At 54.2% G+C, this 23,407-nt stretch overlaps 1 protein-coding gene across 4 annotated transcripts; it reads right to left on the bottom strand.

Annotated features, from left to right (window-relative positions):
* Positions 1–193: 193 nt before the first annotated feature.
* On the bottom strand, positions 194–17,935 carry LEMD2 (LEM domain nuclear envelope protein 2). Of its 4 annotated transcripts, none has more exons than XM_057699427.1 (9): positions 17,123–17,935; positions 15,380–15,420; positions 12,124–12,199; positions 9,005–9,081; positions 7,968–8,047; positions 6,172–6,317; positions 5,080–5,181; positions 4,900–5,002; positions 194–385 (listed from the first exon to the last, which is right to left on the bottom strand). In XM_057699427.1, the coding sequence occupies exons 1-9, from the start codon at positions 17,838–17,840 to the stop codon at positions 376–378; spliced, it is 1,353 nt and encodes a 450-aa protein (XP_057555410.1). In that variant the 5' UTR covers positions 17,841–17,935; the 3' UTR covers positions 194–375. The 4 variants fall into 4 exon arrangements, with proteins under 4 accessions (XP_057555410.1, XP_057555409.1, XP_057555408.1 ...); XM_057699426.1 differs by lacking the exon at positions 194–385 and adding an exon at positions 422–619; XM_057699425.1 differs by lacking the exon at positions 194–385 and adding an exon at positions 422–1,819 and having other exon boundaries at positions 17,123–17,931.
* Positions 17,936–23,407: the final 5,472 nt, after the last annotated feature.

Here is a 23,407-nt window from a genome sequence, read left to right as displayed (position 1 = left end):
TCTGCCATCGACATCAACCTCCTGCCTCCTTGGGAGACACCATGAGCTGCCCAGGTGCCCTGTCCAACCTCACCTGGCTCTCCCTTCCACCCGCTCCCAGGGCTGGTGCACCCCTGGGGGAGCCTCTGGGGCCTGGAGGGATGGCAAAAATGGCCTTGGAGGAAAGAGGCTCCTTTGGCCCCCACTCCTTGCCACACACAGGGACCAGGCGCGCATCTTGTGAGTTCACCCTGCAGGGCAGGGTCGTTGCACGGTGTGGAAACTGAGGCTCTGAGGCACGTGGTTTGCCCGAGAACCCATTGAGGCCGCTCCTGCCTTCTCTTCCAGCCGAACTCTCCAGGGACAGCGCTTCATAACTCCGCATGTTGCCTCTCCTTACACACTGCTTTGAGGGGAGAGGGAAAGAACCACGGATGAGAAATCCATTTTTAATAAATAGTTTATTTATCCAGCAGTTTCATCCCCCATAGTGAAGCCTGGTGCAGTTTCTTCTTCTGGCTGGAGCCTGATTATGAGATGCTGCGTTGCCACGGGGCCGGCGCTCGGATTCCAGCCCCGCCGATCACCCAGACATCAGAGGAAATGAGACAGAGTATTGTTCAAATGAGGGAGACTGGCGCTTTATTAAGGAAACAAAAAATACCAGTAAGACCAGAGAGGGGTGCTTAATGCCTTCTGGAGGCCGCTGTTCCGTTTCCTCGGCTCGCCCCCTCTCCCGCCCGCCGCGGACGAGAACGCGTGGGTCTGCGCTCGATGCAGAGGCTTCGGGCCCCGCAGTAACAAGGCCCCCGCGGGGGCTCCCCCCGCGCACGGAAGCTGCCCGCAAAGCGCCCGGGGCGGGGAGGCGCGGTCGCCGCCGCAACCCCGGCGATCTTCGCCCACGGGAAGCGCGTGGCCCCCCAGGCCCCGGAGCGCGGTCAGGGGCCGCGCCGCGGCTGCAGGCCTGCACCGGGGAGGCCGCGCCCCGCGGGGCCGCTCACACTCGCTCTCAACTGTCGGAGGCGCGCCGTCGACTCCAGGTTCCTCCAGGGAGGCCGCCCCAGCGGGCTCCCTCCTGAGGCCGCGCGTGCCCGGCCGCGTCTGTAGCTCTCCTTCGGCACTTGTTCTGATTTCTAGCACCTCCCCTCTCCGAGATAAGAGGCCCAATCCAGCTCACGGACCGGCTTTCTCCCCTCACCCTTGAGCTCCCAGGTAACACCCCCCCCCCCCCCGAAGGCACATGACCAAGCTGCTCCCACGCCCTGCGATCCCAGCCTGCCACCCGACCCACCTCCTATGGGCGCTGGGCCCAACGCGCTGCCGAGTGCTCGGCCCACCCAGCTGCACACTTGCTCTGCAGGGGGTCCCGGCCGCTGCCCTTTTATCTTTTCACGGAAAACAAACCCTTCTCCCCTTTCTGCCAGCAAAAGGGGGCAGAGAGGATGGACCCACGCAGAGGGCAGCTGCCCACCTGGCCTCTGGCTTCTCCCCTTGCCCTTCGAGAAAGCCCACGCCTTCCTACTGAGCTCTCTCTGAAGAGTCTCAGAGACACCTGTGGAACCAAGGTCAGGAGGAGGGTGAAAGTCAAGGCAAGTGTGAATTCAGCACCGGCAGGATGGTGGCCCTCTCGGGCCCCTGGAGGGGACTGGCCTGGGACAGGCTGATTGGGAACAGGCCCCCGCCCAGAGTTTATCGCTCCGAGTCAGAGAAGGAAGAGGGCTTAGTCCATCTCCACACCAGCATGTCTTCTCCTGCCACACGGTGGGACTCTGTCTGGATCCGGGATTCATTGGAGGCCAGGAACTCCACAGCCCGGTCCCAGACCCGCTTCATGCGCCTCCTGCAACAAGGTGGGGGGGCAGGGGGAGGCTCAGCAGGCAGGCCGTGCCCAGCACTGCCGTGGCGAGCTGCTCTGTGGCTGCCCTCTGTACAAAAAGGGGCACAAAGCTCCAAGATCCCACACAGAATTTACCTGTGGGAAAAAGGGCAGTCAGGTACCTACAGGACTCCTGCAGAGGAGAGAAATGTCTTCGGCCCCAGAGAAATGATTCCTCAACCTTCTCTGCTCCAAAAGCATTCAATTAAAGGGAGCTGAAAGGGGCTGGAGCACCCCCAGGGGTCCAGGTGGAAAGACTCTTGCTGGAACCCGTGACTGCGGCAGCCCGGCTAGGCAGCACCCCCTCCGGTGCCAGCTGCATTTTAATGCCTCGTGTGGGCTAATTAGAGTGGCCATTGGGCTGTTGAGTCCAGACTCCACAGCACTTCAGGGGAGAGGGATGAACAAGCAGCCGACAGGGGAGGCCAAGATGCTTGAGCTGCTTTTGGAACCTGAGCCACCAGGTAGGGCCCCTTCACAGGGACCACAGTCCCTACTCTGCTGGGCCCCTGGGGACTTGCACCCCCTCGGAAGCCTCCCCTCCAGGCTCAACAGGAAGATTCCCGGGCGGGGGGGAGGGCTGCTTTGACATCTACCCTTCAGTGAGCCCCGGCCTCCTGTCTGACTGCAGACCACTCCCCAGCAACCCACGCGTGCAGAGCAAATGTGGGTGCACGTGGGAGCGGGGGTTCAGCCGGGGGAGCGTAAATGGAGGGAAACTCCTGGGGTGGCCCGTGAGTCAGGAGGCAGAGTGGGGATGTAGGGGTCAGCTCCTGCTGCCAGCTAAACCCCACGGCTGTTTAGCAGCTGCCACTTGGCTGGCCTGGCCCTGGCCACACAGGCCCTGGGGACTGAGCCCCTCATGCTGCATCCCTGAGGGAGAGGCACTGGCACTGCGTGGGGGCTGTGGCCTCACCCCACCTCCCAGGCGATGAGTAAGCCGGCCTCCTGCATGCCTCCCTGGACAAGCTCTTCCGATCTCCCTCAACCTCCCACAAGCAGGCCTTCCTCCACAGGGCAACGTGCCCACACACGGTCCACAGGAGCTGATGTGTCCTCACGAGTCGAGAGCTTGGTTGCACCGACCGGGTGGCTGAGCCTCCCGGGTTCACCCACAGGGTCCAGACCCTGCAGGGCAGCCCCCCGCGTGCACTCCCTGCTGACGCGCAGGAGCTGAGGCGCGGTGGCTCAGGCCCACAACAAGCCGCGACGCCGCTTCCTGCTCTTCTTAAAGCCACCATGTGTACGGCCCTTTGATGAGGGCTCAGGTGCTCCGTGCCGCCTCGGGGAGGTGGGAGGCCACCCCCCTGACGCCCTGCTCCCCTTTGCTTAGGACTTGCCACTACCTAACGGCACACATTTTCTGTATGCATCTTGTCTTCTGTCTTTCTCCCCAGAACAAATGCTCCAGCAGGGCAGGGATTTTTGCTTTTTCCTCTCCCCGTCTCCCCATGACCCAGTACAGTGTGGCATGCAGTAGGTGTTCAATAAACATGTGTTGAGAAAATGATGAATGATGACCTCTCTTCACCACAGTCCTCTGCAAGGCAGTGGGATTATCTCCATGTCACAGCTCAGACAGGGCGTTCCCCATGGTGACAGGATGATGAATCCTGGCAGGTCCAGGAATTGGGGGGGAATCTGAATTCACCAGTGGCCTCCCCTGAGAGCTGGAGGGCTGTGTGGCGGCCTCATGCTGGGGACCAATAGCGAGCACGAGCCCCACACCGTGGTCGGTCTGCTCTAGGCTTCCTGCCTTCCACTGTCCCAGGGGGTGGTGTGGGCATGAGAGTTATTAAGCATTTTCACATTTAAAAGGGGCCCTTAAAAGCCCTACTCTTCCAGCTTCTCTTGGGTTGACAGAATGGGGTGACCTGGACCACAGAGCCTGGCACTGGGAACACAGAAATGACACCAGCCCTGGGTCTTGAAGCAGGTTCTCAACCTCCCTGTGCCTCAGTGTCCTCATCTGTAAAGTGGGGTCCTCACGGTACTCCCTCCCAGGGCCATGCTGAGGGCGGAGTGAGCGAGCTGCAGCTGTGCTGGGCTCGGGGCAGGGCCCAGCTCGCAGCGAGCGCCCCGCGAGGGGGGGTGCCTAGCACCATCCGAGACAGGACGGCATGTGGCCAGAGACCGCGGCAAAGTCTCAGCTGACGCTGCGGTGGGCCCTGCCTCCTGGGATGCTGCCCCCCAACTCTACCCCACATGTGGGTTTGTCAGGGGTCTACCCAGCATCCACAGCCCATTTGGAAGGCGGTCCTGGAGTCGTGCATGACAAGGGCCTGCCACCCCCTCCCATGAGCTGCGCACCCTGGAAGCTGACGCCATTCACTGCTGTGAAACCATGCTTCCAACTACGTGTGTGTGCCTTCATGTATGGGAACTAGACATGGTATCTTAGATGTGTGTTTGACTGTACATCATGGTTAAAAATGTTTGAAAAACAATCTCCTCCTCCTTGCGGGTGACTAATTCAAGAACAGACGAGTAACCAATTCTGGCCAGTGGAGCCTCAAAGGGGTGTGTCCCCTGGTGGCTTCTGTGAATGTCTTCCTTTGCTCATGAGAGCCACAGGAAGCCCATCTCTCCCCTGCTGGCTGCGAAAAGGCAGGTGTTCTCCGGCTAGCTGTCGGCCACCATCTTGTGCCCACCAGGAGCTCCAGCCAGCCGACAGCACCCACGGAGGGCCGGACCACGAGAATCACAGAGCAATGCAATCAGAGCCCTGACTGTCTGTGCCCAGACTGCCATTCCCATCAGGTCCTTCCCTGCAGAGCCCCTCGGGGAGGGGACGGGTCCTAGGAATTGCTGCCCGAAGCACCCCAATCAATATCAACACTAAGCGCCGCCATCTCTACAGAGGAGCGGGACCACACTCTTGTACCTCTTGTCCTCATTCTGCCATAAGAAGCTGATGGCAGGAGGTATGGGTGGCACCCCACCTCCCGTGATCCTGGGGCTGAACGGCCCCCCTCCCCACATGACTGACTTGAGGCTCCGGGCCTTGTCCCGTGGCACGCGGCGGGGTTCGACCTGGGACTCACCGGCTCTGTGGCGGGATCAGGGTGTCACGCACGTGTAGAATGCCCACGTATGGGTAGCGCTCCATGTCCTGCTCCCAGTCCACGTAGTGGTCCTGGACCACGTCTGCAGGACAGAGGGCACTGTTTAGGGTGAGGACCCTATGGCGGGCGCCAGCAGCACTCTCACCGGGGGCCACGCACCTATAATCTTCTTCACCATCTCATACATGGCCTGCTCTTCCTCTTCCAACTTCCGCCACCGGTATTTCAGGAGGATCAGGAGCCCCCACAGAAAGGCCAAGCCTGGGAGGGAACAAAGCGCTGTTAACCCTGCACATCCCCTTTCCCGGCCAGGTGCCCAAGGGCTGTCTCGCTAGGGTAGGTCGCTGTGCTGGAGGCTGAGGGGCCTCTGAGCACCTACTGTGTGTCAGGCCCAGGGCTAGCAAGCAGGAAACGAAGGATGGAGAAATGCAGAGGGAGGACAGGCTATTAAGTGATCATCTTCCTCCCGCCGGCTGTCACCACAGAGACGTCCCCAGCCGTCCCGATCTCGGCTCCTCCCAACCTCATTCCGGGGCTTTCATCTCCTCCCTTGTGAACCAGAACATGGCGTTTCATACATATATACATGCCGGCCCTTTGTATTCGAGATGCTGTTGCCGATAATGATGTCTGTGCCTGCGGTGTGGGGGAGGGAGCTGTGTGCACGCCCGGCTGGCCGGTGATTTGTAACCCGGCTCTCTGCAGAGCTGGCGGTTTCTGTGATATGGGCTCTTGCCTTGAGAGACACCCCGAGGCCTCTGCTCAAAGGCAGCCCCTGATGTCGGGAGTCTCTCCTTTGCCGCTCAGCACCCTGGGCCCTCCCTGCTTTCATCAGGCATCTGTAGCTCCCGAGGAGGTGCTTACATTGTTCATTCAGAGAGTAAAATTAGGCCAAGCTCCCGCTGTGTCTCCCCCTCAGAGTGGCCTGCAATCTGGGGTCCCGGAAAGGACGATGCCCACCTCCAGCCCAGGTCAGGCACCCTCTCGGGGATGCTGACAGCCCCCTGCCCCAAATCCAGGATATTTTCTAGTTATCTTCGGGCTCCAGCCACCCAGTCTCCAGAGGGAAAGACGACCCAGGGCAGAGGCTGACTGCTTCATCTCCTCTGTTTCATTAGACAGACCTCAGGTTCACTAGATAGAAATGAACTCCTCGGGGCTGGGTTTCTAGACTGCAACACCCATGCCCAGAGTGCTGCGGAGCTGGGCTCTTGGGAGGCGCCGTGGGAGGGGCAGGGTGGCAGGACTTACACCAGAAGAAGATGAGCACATTGGTGACGGCTGTGAGCAGGGCGCGGCTCAGGCGGCAGCCAACACCCATGCGGGGGCGGGCGGACTCCAGGCAGACCACCTTGTCCACTGTGGTCACCAGCTCGGACGGGTCTTCCCCTTTCAGCCTGAAATAGAACGCAGGGCTGTAGACACGTTGAAAAGCTCCGAGAAGCCACTGTGTAAGCCTCACCATCAGCAGGAGGAGGAAGGAGGGGCTCTGAGGCCTCCACTTGCTTATAAAATAGACTCGGTATCCTGGTTGCACTCTTTCCAGAAATTTCCCACGTTGGCTACTTAGAAAGAATAAAGCTTTAAAGACGGCAGCAGGCTTGAACCCCCGCCGCTAAAGTGACGCCCCCCTCTGTTGGGTCTTTGACAGCCCCTCTCAGCATGTGGAAGATTAAACTGTAAATTGGATTCCCACCTCCCAGCACAGAGAAATGGAAATGTTTACGGAATCGCTGGCTTTGCGCGGCACGGCAAGAATGGAAACGGAGTCTGGGAGGGGGCGCTTTTCCTCGGTGATGAGGAGGCACATAAGCTGTTTAAGTGCAGAGACCACGGGGTGCCGCGAGGCTCAGGAGCACAGACACCGCCAGGCTCCCGGAGGCTAGACCCCAGTCCCAGCGAGAAGGCGCCAGGACACATGGGGACGCTGCGGACACCCCATCCTCTACCAGTGAGGCGACAAGCTCCTTCTCTGGACTGCTGGTGCCTGAACTGTCTGAATTTCTCACGACCCACTTCTTTTTTCTTTTTTTAATGTTTTGTTAATTGAAGTATAGTTGATTTACAACGTTGTTAATTTCTGCTGCACAGCAAAGTCTCACGACCCACTTTTAACGCTGGCCGTGGGAGCTGGGCTCAGCCCCCTCCGGGCTGCCCTCCTCAACGTGAAAAGGCAGTGTCATCATTCCTCTGCGTTAGCAGCTTCAGCGTGCGCTGCCGAGGATAAAATCTGTGTTCTCTGCCTTTTCCAACACACAGAAAAATCGCTCAGGGAAGCTTCATTTTTTTTTTTAAGCCAACGAATTTTAATCGTGCCATGCATCCAGTTATCAAGCTTTAGGCTGAGCTGCCCGAGGGGCTTCTGCTGGATGCACTGCTGATGGAATTAGTAATTTGGGTGGATTAGAGAGGAAGAGAACAAAACCCTAGAGTGTGATTTAATATCAGCGGCTGTAACCTGAACAGAGACCCTGACAAACCCTAAGGGGTGGGGTAGGGAGGGCGCGGAGGCGCATGCCTCTCCAGCAGGGGACGCCCCTGTCTGGAGGTGGCTGGCGCCTGTCCACCCCTGGGCCGAGCAGCCAGATGGAGCCTTTCAGGGGGATGAAGGGCATGCTGTCTCTGCTAACCGTGTTCGCCAGAGAAAGAAACAGGCAGAACTGCCCAGTCAGAATAAAACCCAGTCTTTCCTTTTGCAATTTCCATACTGAGTGAAACCAACACACAGAATCATTTCCGCTACAAGTGAAAACCAGCACCGAGTGCAGAAAAACGCCTTCTCCAGCAAACTGTGCGGGGCCAGTGAAGGAAAGGAGCACAGACTACGTTTAGCTGGACTGCGAGGCAGTCACCCTGACACTGGATGTGTGTGTCTCATCTTGAAACTGCTCCTTACACTGCATTCCTAACACTTCTCCTTCCGCTGCCCAGCTTCGGGCCTGGCCCGTGAGGCCTTGGCTAGGAGACCCGTCTACCTCCCAGCCCGAGACACCTTGATAGGTGAGGACAGGGCTGCAGGCGCCTCACGACGTCCTGCCCACACTCACCAGATGCCCACGTCCTTGTTACTGCTCAGTATCCAGGTCAGTGCAGCTTCAAACTTGGCGGAGGAGCTGCTGGTCACATTCTGTGGAACGGGGTGGGGGGGGGGTGGGGAGATTAGTTCTTCGTCTGGACGGAGCAGCTGGAGCGATATCATTCTGCTGCTGGATTAAGGAAGCCCTCTCCACGTCCTCCGCGTGCCCCAAAGCCCTGTTCCGCTAAATGCACAGCAAACTGGCAGGAAGGAAATCTGCAGCTGATGATACCAGGGAGGAGGCTATAACCAGAGGAGGTGATGCGGAAGCACACACAGGAAGGCAACGCAGGTCTGAGACAGCCAGAAGAATGTCATCTTCTCAAGGACTGAAGCGCCAGGCCAGGGAGCTGGCAGCTCCCCTGGAGTGAGATGCAAGGGGGGAGTGGGGGGTGGTCGGGGCCAGTCCAGGCTGTGTGGCCGTGTGGCCTTTGGCAAGCCCCTCCCCTCTCTGGACCCCAGATGCCTCAACTGTGAAATGAAAATTGGACGAGGTGACCCCTTAGGTTTCTGCCAGTTCCAAAAATCTATAATTCTATCATCCTGAGGCCACACAGAAAATCAAATGGACTCGGAGCAACCCAGACGGTAATCCTGAGGGGAGAGAACGGCAGGTTAAATGTCTTAAAGCTGCTGAGAAGGGGGGAAAAGTGAGCCAAAGGAGGAGCACGTCACAGGGCCACTTAAAGAAGAGGCAGCGGCAGTGGCCCACACCAGCTGGTCAGGGAGTGAGCTGCCTGGCTGTGCGGCAGGTCGGGCTCTGGCTCACAACTCACCTGGGGCCCAGTCACCCCAACCAGTGCCTTAACTGAAGGTAGCCTAACACTCCCTTAACTGAAGGTAGCCTAACACTCAATTGAGTTAAAAAAAAATTTTTTTTTAAAGGGAAAGCAAACAAGCCAAAAAGCAAACACAAAACAAAAAGGGGAAAAAAAATGCAGGGCTTGAAAGATCAATACAAAAGCACCAGGACCTCCCGGGAATGGACGTGCGCTGCAGCCTACTTACTGCTATATATTCCTGGGCTTCCATTACAGGAATGCATTTGCTTTTCAGCTTCTCTGGATTTCCACATTCAAAATTACCTAGGAGGGAAAAAACACACATTCAAATACAAAGAAGAGGTGAAAAAAAAATCTACCCTGAAACCGACTAAAAACCGCAGCAAGAATCAAGCCATCAGCTGTGATGGGGAGCATGTGGCCCAGCGGCTCCAGCTTCTGTGGGGCATCTTCACTCTGCAGCGAGATCAAAAGCCACTTAGCTTGGATCGATTCCAGATCATTAAAACCTGACCTGCAAAGCAGTGCAGCGATTTGCATTAAATGACTAAAAAGCTGCCCAATACCAAGGTCTGTTTGCAATTGATCCCTAAAAGGATCAGACAGACCGCTCTGGAAGGTACTGGGATGGCACTATAAATACACGCAGCCTGGGAAAAAAGAAAGGCAGGGAGGCCGCGGCACTGCAGGGGTTCTGACTCGTGACACAGGCAGGTGACCTAGAATGCCAGGTTTGGAGGGGCCCTAGGGAGGGATGTTCAAAATGCCCCATGGAAGAAAGGGGACCTGTGTGCTGGGGCCCTGACACGGTGCTCCAAAGCTCTTCCGAGCACCCTGGGCAGCTGGCTCCCACCTAGGATGGAGCCGGGAGCCTCCCCCTTAGTCCTGCCCAGGCTTCCTGGCCCAGCCCAAGGCCCAGTCCCTCCGAAAAGCCCTCCCAAGGGCCTCCTGTTTAGCCAAATCGGCTGGACTTGGGGCCCCGCCACAGCCCTTGGCTCCTAATCCCCACTGTGGCTCACCCACCAGGCGCTGCTTCATCACTAGACCTCTTGGGAGCACAGACAGTATAGGGCTGGGCCCGTACAAGATCTTTAACCCCCTCACACATGGCCTGACTGCCCTTGACCTGGCACAGCCTGGAGGCTTCAGACAGCCAGTCTGTGTGTGTCTGCATGCTGGGGAGGGAGTGGCTGAATATTAAAAAAATCTTGAGAATGAACTGAAGCCTGCCCCTCGCCCCCCAACAGAGCCAAATCCTCCTACGTCGAAGTTGATCTCGTCCTCTGGGTCCCCTGAGACTCAGTTGGCGTCTCCTGTGCTCCTGCCTCAACCCAGACCGCCCAGCCCTGCTTAGGCTTGCTGGGACCACTGCCAAGGTCTCCCATTTCCTCCTCTCCCCTTTCCCACCCATGTTTGGTCAAAAAAGCTTTAAAATGACTCTGCTTAAATGAAACTGCTCGATTCAAGCTGTTGCCACATTTGCCTTCCTGGCACCCGGTTCTCTGTCCATCACTCCTCTGCTCAAAAGCCTCCCTGGCCCTCACCACCTGCAGGATGGACCCCTGGTGGCCTGGAAACCATGGCCAGCCAGGGTGGGACTCAACTGGCCTTTCCAAACTCCATTCCCTCTGTTTCTCCTTCCTCGTGAAACTCACTGCTTCCATCCCTGACCCTGTGATTTCCTGCCTCTTTGGCCCTGCCTTTCCCCCCACAAATACATAACTAATCCCAGCTGGGCGTCAAGGCCTGGCACAGATGCCACCTCCCCTGTGACACTTTCCTGATCACTCTAGCTAAAAGGCATTGTGCCTCCCAGAAGTTCTGGCCTCTCAGTTCTCATCCAATGGCATTTTATATCACCCAGTGGTCAGGGGGTAGGTGGCCTATCTCCTCTACTAGACCACGGGCAGCCTGTGGGCAGGATTCTGAGCTGAGTCCCTTGTATTCTGCAAAGGCCAGCACAGCGCCCTGTCCACAGGTGACTTCCAGCAGGAGGTGGGGGGAGGGATATGGTCAAGGCGACAGCCCGCACTCCCCTACGGCCTGTCTCAGTGAGACTCATACCCTCAGGGCTGCCCCTGACGGGCTTGCTGGAATACAGTGGGTACCAGGCCACTTGATGGCATGGCCAGGACCACACGTGGAGGGTGAGACCCTGTTTACTAGGATCCACAGTTTAAGAGCAGAGCTTTTCAACGTTATCCCCGGGCGTCTTAGTGAAATTCAGACTTGATTTGTCCTTGGACCACAATTGAGTCACAAAGGTTTCTGATCCCCTCAGCCCAGAATTTATACACCAAGCACCTGGGCCATAGATGACTGTGGTGCTGTAAGCCCCAACTCCTACCTCTCCTCCGAGGAGCTCACAGAGGCTTCCCTGACCACCCCAGTCTCCCAGCAGTCAGGAGGAAGGGGGTGGCAGAGCTGAGGCCCACGAGACTGGCAGTGAGGACTGAGGGCTCAGTACAAGTCCACCCAACCTTGATTTCCCAGCAACAACCATAGACAAGGGTTGGCCCTACAGGTGAGAGGTGCCTCTTGAACCTCTGGTTCTTGTGTCGAGTACACTTAACACAGGCCCGAGCCCTGAGCGGTCTCCCACATCTTCAGTGATCTGGAGAGCCTCTTGGACGCTAGGTGTTGGGGAGGACACAGTATAATGCGGGTGCCATCTCTGGCCTCAAGGAACAGGTTTACCAAAGAAAACAGTGGGGGAGCCTTCTGGATGGAGGAGTTTTCATGGGGTATCTCAGGAGGGGCTTGAGGATGCCCTCCTCTCAAGAACAGCACTTGGCTTTCATTTGGTTAAGACAGACCCAAGATCACTCAGTCAGTTGGGGAGACTGAGGCCCTGAGATGTCAGGGATTGTCCAGCATCCCACAGCCAGATGGGGACATCGGGACAGGTGACACTAGGGCCCTAAGGGGCAGGACAGGCCTGAGGGGCTCGGCCCACCACTCAGACCGCCTGCCACCTGCAGTGGCCTCTGCACCTGGCCGGGCCGACCACCTGGTACAGGGAAGCCCTCCCGGTTGCGGGACCCAGACTCTGGGAAGGCCTGAGGCCTGGCCCCTTCTAATGCAACACAGACCCCCAGAGCACTAGGTGGGTATGTCCCAGAGAAGGGGGCACACCTGCTGAAAGGCCTATGCATGTGGCAGGACCCCTGGGACCCTTCAAGAACCTGTGCATTTTGCCCAGAGCAAGGCTTAAACAGGATGTGTCTGCGTGGGGAAGTGGGGAAGGCGAGACTCTGCTTCTGAGCGTGCCTCCTGGGAAAGGACATGGCATCTCAGCCCACGACCCGCTCATGAGGAGTCTCAGGTCTCGGAACACCGACTCACCCGCTTGGATGGCCAGGAAGTTGTACAGCTCGTGCAGCAGCTCCAGCAAGGCCGCTTTCTGCTTGGCCTGACAGAACTGGAAGGGCACAGGACAAGCAGTCAGCAAGGAGGGGTAGGTGAGGGGGGCCTGTCTGTCTGGTCTTACCTCCTCAGCCACACTGTCAAGGACTAAGCAACAAGGTATACCTCATACTTTAAAACAACAACAACAAATTCTGCAAAGAGGTGGGCCCAGGGATGGAGTGAAAAATACCACGTTAACGGACTGAGAAGAACACTGTAAAAGCAGAGGCAGACTGACAGCAGACACAGTAACTAAGGCTCCACCATCCTGGAGGCGCCCGGGCCTCTGCCCCATGGTTCCCATTGGACTAAAGGCCGTTGGTGGGGCTGTGCAGCAGGGGTGGCGCGGTTGTGGGGAGATGCAGGAGCCCAGCCTCCTGGGAGGGAAAAGCAAACGCTGCCGGATGCAGTGTGGTCTCCCCTGTGGGCCATTCTGTCCATTTCTGGAGAGTCAAGTGTCTATAATCTGCCTGTGGATTATCTACTTTGGGGATTATCTGATGCTAATGTTTAATCTTAGACTGGATTTCCCTGGAAATGGAAAATTTCGAGGAATTTTGCAACTGTAGGGAGAAAAATGTCACCTGTCTGAGAAAATCAGAGCATCTGCACACCTCCTCCTGCAGCATCTGGAACAGTGGAGACGCCATTTTGCTAGACCTGCTGGATTTGGAACATTAAAAAAAGACTGCTCTTCCTTGACAGTGGACGACAGGCCGGGTGACGTGCTGAGTGGTCTACACGTGAGCGAGCACTGAGTCCTCGCCACACCCCTCACTGTACCCCAGTTTCTCAGGGATGGGCCCAAGGTTTAAAGACCTTAAGTGGGTCACCAAGATCCCACGGCTAGTAGGTGGTGGGGCCACATGAAGTGTGGCCCGTCAACTCCAAGCCCCGCCCTCCTCGGGCCTCTTCTGGGTTGTCAGTGGGCAGAGCCCTGAACTGGAAGTCGAAGACAGGGTTCTGGACCTGGTTCTGCAGCTACAGAAGGAACCAACGTCATTTTCCTTCTCAAGGCTCATCTGCTGCTCTGATCTAATTTGGTTTCTAACAGTCTCGGAGGCGAAGATTTGTCCCTTCACGTGGCCTAAAAACGGTAATGCCTTTACAAGGTACAAAATGATGTAACCAAGATTTACGCACATGACTATAAATGTCCAGAAACAACTCACATACCTACTAGTAGAGCTATTTAAAGACTATTTAACAATATGGGAAAAGTTGATAATTGTCAAATGTAACTAAATATACAGAGATCCCAATTCTACAGACATACATACACAGAGAGATAAGGGGGGAAGTAAATGCTCCCAAAATGTCAACGGTGATTATCTCTAGGTGGCAGAATCACCAGTGATTTTTGTCATATTTTTCAAAGTTCCTACACTAAACACCTATCATTGTTTCAACCAGAAAAAAAAAAGAAAAAAGCAGTAGCAATTAATACTGTTCCAAACTCACAGATATTTAGGCAAAACGGGGCTGTTACCAGCTAAAGGACAGAAGGTACCAGACAACAAGACAGCCTGATTTAGACAACACACCCACTCCCAGCCCATCCCCAGGGTTTCAGCCAGACAAAGGCAGAAAGAAAAACAGAGTCACAGTCAGCTGAGAAGGGAAAGAACATGCGTATCTGAAACCCAATGCCCCTGTGGGTTCTGGGTTTGAATCACACAAGGAATGAGACTTTCAGCAAGAAACTCACCCAAGCTGAGAAGCACCTCCCAACCCACCTGTTCCCGTGTCCACCCTCCCTGAAGGCCAAGGGTGCCCCACAAAATCTCAGCTCAGCGAAGCCCAACACTTCAACTGAAAGGAGCCTGCAATGTCGTGGCCCAGGCCCTGGCTGTCTGTGCTTGCCGAGCACGTCTTTAGCGAGGACCTGGATGGCGCCCGACTGGCCCACTCTGGCCGGGCAGAGTGTGACAGGGCAGAGTGCACCCAGCGCAGAGGAGCACCCTGGAGCAAATCTGTCATGGGCCTGATACACTCAGAGGTGTGAAGGACCAAGAAATAGAAACCAGGGAACCTGCTTCTAAATAAAAGACCAACAAAACGAACATCACCAGAGAAGTCTTACAGAAAAGGGATTTTTGTTCCCTGTTTTTGTTTTCAGTCTTCAAAATTCTAGTTTCCCCTTCTGGCCATGTTTTTGAGCCACTTCCTTTAATCATCAACTGCAGTTTTTATGAGAGAAGGCAGATCATACTTATTATGAGTCTGTTTTCACAACACAATAGGGAAGCAAAGATATCTGGTGGAGGAAAGCAATAAATACATGCAGTAAAAACACCCCCAAATATGACACAGCAGACGCCAGAGAATAAGACTGGTTGTCTGCACCAGGATGCCCCTTCCTTAACGCGGGTAAGAGTCCACACAGGTGCCTGGAAATGACCGGGTGTGGTTACTTTCCCAGCCCCCAGGCTGCCAGAGATGTGCACTCAGGCCTCGGGGAGGCCTGGCATTGCACACTTAATAATTAGACTACTAAGTCATGCCCTCTGGCAGCACAAGGCTCCTCCTGGCAGGATTTATGACTTGAAAATTTACTGCCTCATATCCTCCCCAGACTACCACCTGTACCGGAGCATCCCAGCTCCTCAGATAATGCTGCTTTCATGACTCCTAAGTGGATGGGGCTGCTCACCTTCCCCAAATATAACTTGTAGGGAACATTAAAGCTTCATAAGACAGATCAATAGCCTAAGAGGGCTAACTCCACTTCTGACGTGTTTAAACAACCCCTCGATGACGTTTCAAATCAGAACAGCATTTTCAGAGCCAACTGGAGAACGTAGAATTGAGAACCTGGCCTCCTGACACTTAAAAAGCTGCCACCCCTTCCTCCTGAAGCCAGGGAGCTTGAGCCGTCCCTCAACCACAACCTACTGTATCCTCCCAGATCGACTCAGGCAGAAGATCAAAGTCCCCAACGCTGCGACTGATGGGAGAGCTCCCGGAACAAGCCCAGGTTTGGATCGTGGGAGCTCAATTCTGTTTCAAGTTCTCCTTCACTGCCACAATTGAGTCTGACACATACATCACAGAACACGATATGATTCTGGTACACTACAGAAAGCACTCCTGAAAAGGATCCTATTATGATCTTTTTCTGGGCAAGTTTACCTCCTGATGGAGGTAAACATCCCTGGGAGGAATAGCAAAAGCTAGAGAAACTCAAACTCACCTCATCTGCTTTTGTCTCACAGTCCACTGGCAATAATTTCACTGAGACCAAGAAAAGAAACAGAGGAAATTAAAAGTGCTGGCTGTGGAAAAGGGTACAAAAAGGGACCACTCTCAAAATTCAGGGTAAGTAAAACACTACCAACGTGAGGGTGGGGATTAGGAAGATGTCATTAAAGGAGGCATTTAAAAAATCTGGACAGTAAAACATAAGGGGTTCTCGGTCTTGGATTATGAATTAGGACAGCCTTGTTCTGATCCCAGGGGAAAATGATTAGCCACAGGATACTGGGCAGCTACTCACTTAACCACTCTGAACCTGTTTCTTCATCATAACATACGATCACTAAAGCCTTCCTTGCTTAATTCAGACTTAGTCTCAAACAACATATACGATGGTTTAGAAAATTGTAAACAATGTTGTGTTAAACAGGGATTCATATTATCATGGGAGGGAAATTCTAGGTAAATCCCAGTACTTATTAAGGAGATATTATCTTAAAGCAGCTCAGTAGTGAGTAAGACAGTATACTGCTTTTTGACGTCACCAATGTAAATAGTTATAGTTAGTACCAGTACAGTACCGTGACACTCCTGGGTCTGCTTAATTTCTCTAGCAGGTGGATAAACTGCTCTCTAGTCAAGCAATTATTTGGGTGTGTGTGAGAGTCTGGGATCCCCTTGCCTACAGACTTGTTCATACACCCAAATATCCACCTGCTGCAACAGCTAAGGCATAATTCAGCCTTTCCCTGCATTTTGGTTGTTTCTGCTAGGTGTGGAAAGATGTGGCATGGGCTCAACGGTGGGAACAGTATTAATCACAATCTTTCTTTGCAAAGAATATTAAAAGTCAGTGAACTACAGAGTCATTTTATACTTAAATTTATAAAGAAATGATCTCTGTGCTGTTTCGTCTTAGCCTAGAGCCCAGAATTATGAGAGAAACAAATTTCCCTTTTTGGAAACACAAATCCATAATTATTCGTTAAGGATTTGTATCCTGCAGACCTCTTACTGGCAGGTCTCATCACGGAACTAACTGCGGACAGAAGCATGGCTGGGAACGTCCTTGAGTCACAGGACCTTCTCTTAACACACCCCATGAAGGTGCTGCAAACAGTGATAAATGCCACCATTTACATCAGTTTAAACTCTTTAAAAGGCTCTTCCACACCTGTCTCAGAGGCAGAGCTGGTATAATCTCCTTTCGACAAATGAAGGTCCCGTGGTCCAAAGAAGTGGAGTATGTGGCCTTTTTGGTGCAGCAAAGTTGGGACCCCAACCAGAGCCTAACTGTAAGCAGTGACACCTGGAGTGTCTTCAAATGGGCACTAATGTGTGAATAAGCAAGAAATCAAAAGGGAAGAAAGAACTAAAAAGCAATGGGGGTGGACCTTTAGAAGGGTGTTAGAGGGCTTTCTCTGGAGAGGGAAAAGTAAAAGTGACTACAGAAAGATTGCTTCCAGCACGTGGTTGAGAGGGAGATTAGCAGGGAGGGCTAGGGCAGAAAATGAGAACATGAGAAAGTGCAGACAGAAATTATTGCAGAGGCAGGAATCCCAGCCCCCTCCTCCCACGACTGGAGGCAGGAAAGTCAAAGTCTGGAGGGAAGAAGACGGCCAAAGGCATCTGACAAGGCCCGAGAGTGTGCAGCCTGGCGCTGAGAGGACCGGGGGTGGGGGGTCGTTCTGGTGGACACACGCGCGCCCAAGGCCCTCCCCTGCGCCGGCCCGGGACGTACTGTTGTCCTCCGCCTCCTGCGGCGCCGAGGGCTTGCCCATCTTCACCCAGAGGATGCCCAGGAAGACGAGCAGCAGCCCCAGGCTGGCCCAGAGCAGGAGCCGGGACAGGCAGCGCTCCAGCCGCCGCCCCACCTCGGGCCGGGCCCGCGCCGCGCCCGCCAGGCCCGCCCTCGTCGCCCGCAGGCCCGGGCGCGGGTCGGGGCCGAGGAGGGCGGAGGGCGGCCGCGCCGAGGGCGGGGACGCGGCCCACCAACGACGGACTCCGTGGCCCGGGCCCGGCGCGGCCCTGTCGAGTGATCGGCCATCCTCGTCCTCCTCGGAGCTGCCCCGGACCGAGGCGCGGCGTCTGAACGGCGCGGGGCGGGCGGGGTAAGCGAGGCCGCGGCTCCCGGGCCAGGAAGCCGCGGAGGCCCCAGAGGTCGCGTAGGCCGGGCCGGAGGCCGGTGGGGAGAGCCAGGGCTCCGACCGCAGGGAGAACGCGGAGGGCCGGGCGCGAAGAGGCGCCTCCTCGCGCAGCCGGGCCTCCTGCCGCAGCCGCTCCTCGCCCCGCGCCCGGGCTTCCTCCCGCAGCCGCTCCTCGCCGCGCAGCCGGGCCTCGCCCCGCAGGCGGCGCAGCTTGTTGCGGTAGACGTCCCGGGTGGTGTCGGTGATGGGTCCTGGCTGGAAGCCCAAGGCCTGCAGCTCCCGCCGCAGCTCCAGGTCCGACAGGCCGGCCATGGCCAGGACGCCGCCCCCCGCCCGCCCCCGGCGCGCACCGCACCCGGAACTGTTCCCGCCGGCGGCAGCGGCGGAGCGGGCGGGGCCCCGCGCCATCTTGAGAAGGTCTATCTTAGCCGCCATGTTGAGGTCTGTACCGCCTGATGGGCGGGCCATGACGAGGAGGTCAGACTGGGCCGCCAAGGCCGCCATGTTGGGGAGGTCTAAGGGGTTTTGGGGTTTTGTTTTTGTTTTTCTTTCCCACCTTGCTCGGTCCTTTTCATCTGTAAGACCAAGTGGTGTTTATCTCTGAATCCTCTTCCCTTTGCAAAGTCCCTGTCACGTCGTAGGCACTCGATAAACTCATGTTGCTTTAATGGATGAATTAACCGTGAGAAATAAAACATTGCCTGCCAGTCAGTAAAGGAAGGATCTAGCCCCCACATTATAGCCACCCCCAGTGGTGAGCCCTGAGGGAACTCAGGATGGAAACAAGGAACGACCACCGGCTAGCAGTCATGAGACTGCAGCCACTCCAAACAGTGCAGCTTGAGGAAACTCTGGGTGAGAAAACACAGGATACTGGCCCCAGATAGCTGAGGTGCACATCAAAGAAATGATTTCAGTGAGCCCAGACTCCTGCATCTTCCCATACATAGAAAAGTGCTAAGTTCCTTAACTTGAGATAGCTGGTTTTCTTTTATTGACAGTTATCTTTTGTTCCGACTACCTGGTATTATTGCAAAAACTTCTGTGTATCTTGGCTTCCCCTCTTCCTCTTCAGAACAGTTTTCTCAGTGTTATCTGAGAGGCAGTCTCCTGGGCTTGAAGTCCTAAGAATGTCTGCAGAATAAAACATAACTCTCAACTTTTAGGTTGTGCATTTTTTTAGTCGACAATGGTGAAAGACAAGCACTGTCGAGAGTGGGGAGACAGAATCCTTTGCCTGCCTATGTGCTTGGGGACCAATGCGCTTGTGGAGTAGACCCCAGGCATGCTCTGGGACCTGGTCCTACCTGAGGTAATGGCCAGCAGGCCTCTGTGTTTTCCTGGCTGTTCCTTCACTGACATTGAGCCCCAAGGGGGTGCAGGCCCTGCCCTCAGCCAGATGCTGGCCCGAAAGGTGCACATCCCATCATAGGGGCAGAAGAGGCAGATGCCCTTGAACTCTTAGGGGCAGTTTACGCCTGTGGGAGGAGGCTATGTGGCCAGATGGTGGGATTTTCATAAGGAGAGATGGGTAGGAGAAGACCCCAGAGATGTAGTCTTGGGTCCCCTGTGGATTTAGGTGGGGGGTTCTCAAATCCCAACTCCACCACTATTAGACATGCCGTCGTATCCAGTTAACATTTCTAGCCTGTTGGCCAGTAAACCTCACAGGGTTTTTGTGAGGATTAGGAGAGGTAATTTGTAGAAGGGGCTCAGGACACAGGTCCATAGTGTTTGCACTTAACCCATTTGTTTGCCAAATCAGTGCTGTGTAGAACCTCCCACCTGATGAGCTATTTGATGACATGAGGCTCTTAGCAGAGAAACCCCTAAGGGAAGCATGGGCAGTGCTGACAAATGGAAGTAACACTGTGGTTCCTGGTCTTCCTTCTGCCTCCCTCTCCCTCTTTGTGTTCCTTTTCCATCGATTATCAATTGCCTTTCCCAAATGCTTATTTCTGGCCTCGTAGGTTCCATTCCCTTTCTACCCCTCCAATTCAGTTCTTGCCTTCCCCCAGTCTCCCCTCTTCCCCTACAGTCCCATTGCCCACCCCCAACCTTGTCTCCCCACCTTGGGTCCCTGGACAAGGCCCATCTGCCAGCGTTTGCATTTCTGCCACTTGCTCTATCATGAGGCATTTATCACTGGCCACACTGCGGGGAAAATGTCAGCCTCTGCTTGGTCAGGCTTCCGAGTTAGCCTCGCCATCTCCCCCGACTTAGCAGCTCCCATGTGGCGCGATTTCTCTCACCAAGTGTTGTTTTCCTTTTCTCTGCCTGTGTTTGCGTGGAATGCCATGAATTTGATATACTGATTGCCTAACACATATACCACATAATAGTATTTTCTTTTTTTCTGAAGCACTGTTTGCATGACAAATGAGTTGGTAACATTTGTGCCTCTCCTTGCAGCTGTGCAGTTCAATATATAAAGAATGAGCCTTTCAGCATCAATACTGGCCCCGTGTATTCTAAGAGGGCTTGAAACTGATGCTTAAAGTTAACGTTACAGCGTTTTGCAGAGTTACGGTCTATTTCCGCACAGTGGATCTCAGGATGATTTAAAAAGATACCAAAATGGGGCCACCCCCAGGGGAGGTCCCCAGTGTGGGCTTTGTCAGCCTACTTTGTGTTTGGGGTCCTGGCTGCTGCTACATATACCCAGGGTCAAATGACCCCCAGCAACCCCCAGCCCCACCCCAATCCCCTGGTCTTCCGTCCAGCTTTGAACCCATCATGCTTGCAGCAGTGCCCTCCCTCCCCCCACCCCCCAGCCATCCACCTCCGCCTTGCTGGGTCTAGCAGGCCTTTGGGGTAATGTACCATCACTGACAGTATATTTGCCGATCAGGCCTCTCTTCCCCACCCCTCCAAGAAGAAGCCTCACAATCTGATTGAAAAATTCAATCAGAAAAAACTTCATGAGGGACTTCCCTGGCAGTCTAGTGGTTAAGTCTCTGAGCTTCCACTGCAGGGGGCACAGGTTTGATCCCTGGTTGGGGAACTAAGATTCCACATGCCATGCAGTGCAGCCAAAAAAAAAAAAAGAGAGAGAGAGAAATAAAGAAAAAACTTCATTTAAAAAAAAAAAGAAAAAAAGAGAAAAAACCTCATGAGTCAATCATTCCTCCCAGATCTCAGGCCTCTCCATTTTCCTCCTAAACTCCATGCTCCAGTCCACCCCTTCCCTGGATTGATAACCCTTCAGGGTCCTCCATCAACATTCTCTGCCCTCAAAGTGGTTTTACCAGCTTCAGTGAAGTCAGTTTGGTGCCATCAGGTTTCCTCCACATGACCGTCCCTGGGCTTCTGTCACTGACCCTGGGGTCTTCCCCTCAGAAGGGCTCCATCTCAGTGCTCCTTTGCCACCACTGCCCATGTCGTGTTGGGAGCTGCCCACAAGGCCCCTTTGGGCCTTCTCAGATCTGCCTTTCTGTGTCTCTTGTGGTTCTGCCACTGGGCCTGTCGAGTACAGAAACACACATTTCCAAGAACAGGGCAATATTGCAAAGTCAACGGCTGTCCTGCGTGCCCTCCTTTCTCATAACTTTGTTGTGGGTATTTTTTTTTTAAGGCGAGCAGTTCAGGCTGCAGTTGGTCTTCCTGATTTATTAAAAGCAAAAGAGGGAAAACAAGCTCCAATGTCTAAATCTACTTCGTAACCACATCCACACATTTAATAGAGATGAGGGGCCACTCGGAGGATGCTCTGGATTCCCAGGGGGCTGTCATGCTGAAGAGGAAAATTAGAAACTTGCACTCATCTAAAAATAACTCCATGCACGTTCTGCATTGGTAAAATATGCTTGCTGCGCTGAAAAGGAAAAACAAAAACAGAATGACATGGCAATCAAATGTAACCATAGGATGTTTTGCTAAATTTGGAATGTTCTGCACCTGCTCTTGTAAGTTTCTGTTTGGACACTTCCATGCTCTGTAAACCAAATAACCAATCTACCAATGCTAACTGTAAACATGTGCACAGACCCCTATAAAAGTAAAGCTCACCCTGAGCTCGGGCCCCGAACTTTGGAGCGTTAGCTCATCTTGGGGCCACTGGTTTAATAAACCTGAGTTCTCCAACCCTCCGAGTGTGGTGCTTGGTTTCTCGATGGACCGATTTCTGCAACAGTGCTGCCTGCTGTCCAGCTGATCTCTCTGTTTTGGCAGAGACTTATAATAATAACAGCCATAAATCTTTTAGTGGGTTCTTTTCTCCTTCTCTTCCTGAGAAAAGCCCTGCACACATTTCACACATTTATCAGGTCCTTAAAGATGCTCTGGGACCACAGACTTGCCCTTGATCCACCTTGTCCCTGGCCTCATGCATCCCTCTTGGCTATTCTGGGCTTCCTTTGAACCACAGCATGGGTGGTGTCACACTGTGGTGGGGGCACTGGGAGAGTATGGTTGGAAAGGGGAATGATGTGGGTGCAATTTTTGGCTCAGATTTGGACTGGGATAGCCCCAGCTCTGCCCAACATCTTGCTGCCTCATCTCAGTACCCTGACCTATCTCTCTAGGTCAATGAAAGGGCAGAGACACAGAAACGTGTCAGAAAAAGTGTCAGAATGGGTTTAATGAGCAGTTATGTCACCTGCTTTTCATCGCTGGCTGAAAATTAAACAAAACTCTCACTCTTTTGGCCACTTTCACACCTTGATATCTGTGGGTAAGAGTTCCTTTAGAAGCATGGAATTCATTCCCCGATGTCAATAATGAATTGTGTATGAAGAAAAATGTAATGCTTTCAGAACATTTTCTTTTGGGCTTTGTCCATGATTAGATTATACTAAATTATAGAGTACAGATATCAGGCAATTACTCTTTGCTTTTAACTATTCAATTTCGTGGCAAATCCACGTAGCTCAGTAATTATAAAATCACACTGATGTGGTTACTGAGAAAATACCTCATCATCTCCATCTTGTGAAACTAGGCTCAGGTCGCCCTATAATTACTCGTGGTCCTAACTGCAAAAGTACCTTCCAAATGAAAACGGGTAATCTGTAACTCTCTGGAATTGCCAGGTATCTGGAGAGATTCTTGCAGATTTTGCTGGATAAATCTCAGCCAGATGTTGAGAAGCGGCATCCTTCCCCTACTGGTTCCTCTGGGTACTTTCCCTGTCTCTGATCCTGGCTGAGTCCTGGTCTAGGCATCCTCTAGCTTTAACCAGGAGTCTGTCTCTCTTTACTTCTGTTTTGTGAAAACATGGTCATTTTCTCCTTGGCCCAGCACAGAACCTCCCCAAGCTACCCCCCACCCGGCCCCTCACTGTTTTAATTTCTTCCAGGGCTGTGCATGTCCTGTAAGCTATCGAGTCCTCTGTCCTGGAAATGGAGGCTGCTTATTGGAGAAAAAGAATTATTTGAGCTGATGGTGAGAAATCAAACAGTGGCAGGAGGAGGAAAACAAGAGAAGAAAGGCACCGACACATCTAAACAGGCGGCCGGGGCGCTGCGCATACAGAAGCAGGTGGTGGCTGGGCCCCCGTTGTGGCTCATTACCGGGAAGCACTTCAGAGGCCACCGGGTGAGGGTGGGGGACAAGCCGGCTGCAGCGCTGAGCTTTGAACGCGGCTGTTCTGCGGAACCGACAGCATCCTCACGCGTTCCAGGTGCTGTGCTTGTTGAAGCAATACCCATTTTAAAAGATGCAGACTATCTGGGGTGAAATCTCCTGGGGGTGTCATTTCCCTGCATGGCACCTTCAAGGAGCTTCGGAAAAACTCCACAGAGGGACCCTGCCCCAGAAATGAGCGCCCCCTGCTGGTGATGGGGGAAGGTGGTCTCACTGCAGGGGCAGATCTCAGCAGAGGGCGAGGAAAAGACGCGAAATCTGTGTTTTCCCCAGGGAAACAGAGAGTGAACATTTTG

The sequence above is a fragment of the Hippopotamus amphibius genome, chromosome 11 (assembly GCF_030028045.1).
Source record: "Hippopotamus amphibius kiboko isolate mHipAmp2 chromosome 11, mHipAmp2.hap2, whole genome shotgun sequence".
NCBI classification, from domain to species: Eukaryota; Metazoa; Chordata; class Mammalia; order Artiodactyla; family Hippopotamidae; genus Hippopotamus; species Hippopotamus amphibius.
Note: the sequence above shows the minus strand (reverse complement) of the source record. Positions and strands in the feature narration are given on the sequence as shown.

Excerpts from the sequence above, each read along its gene's own strand:
- LEMD2 (XM_057699425.1), bottom strand. The coding sequence starts at position 17,840 with ATGGCCGGCCTGTCGGACCTGGAGCTGCGGCGGGAGCTGCAGGCCTTG. Across the intron at positions 5,182-6,171 it reads TGTGCTCATCTTCTTCTGGT|GCTTGGCCTTTCTGTGGGGG; the intron begins GTAAGTCCTGCC and ends GTTCCCTCCCAG. Across the intron at positions 1,820-4,899 it reads CTGATCCCGCCACAGAGCCG|GAGGCGCATGAAGCGGGTCT; the intron begins GTGAGTCCCAGG and ends ACCTTGTTGCAG.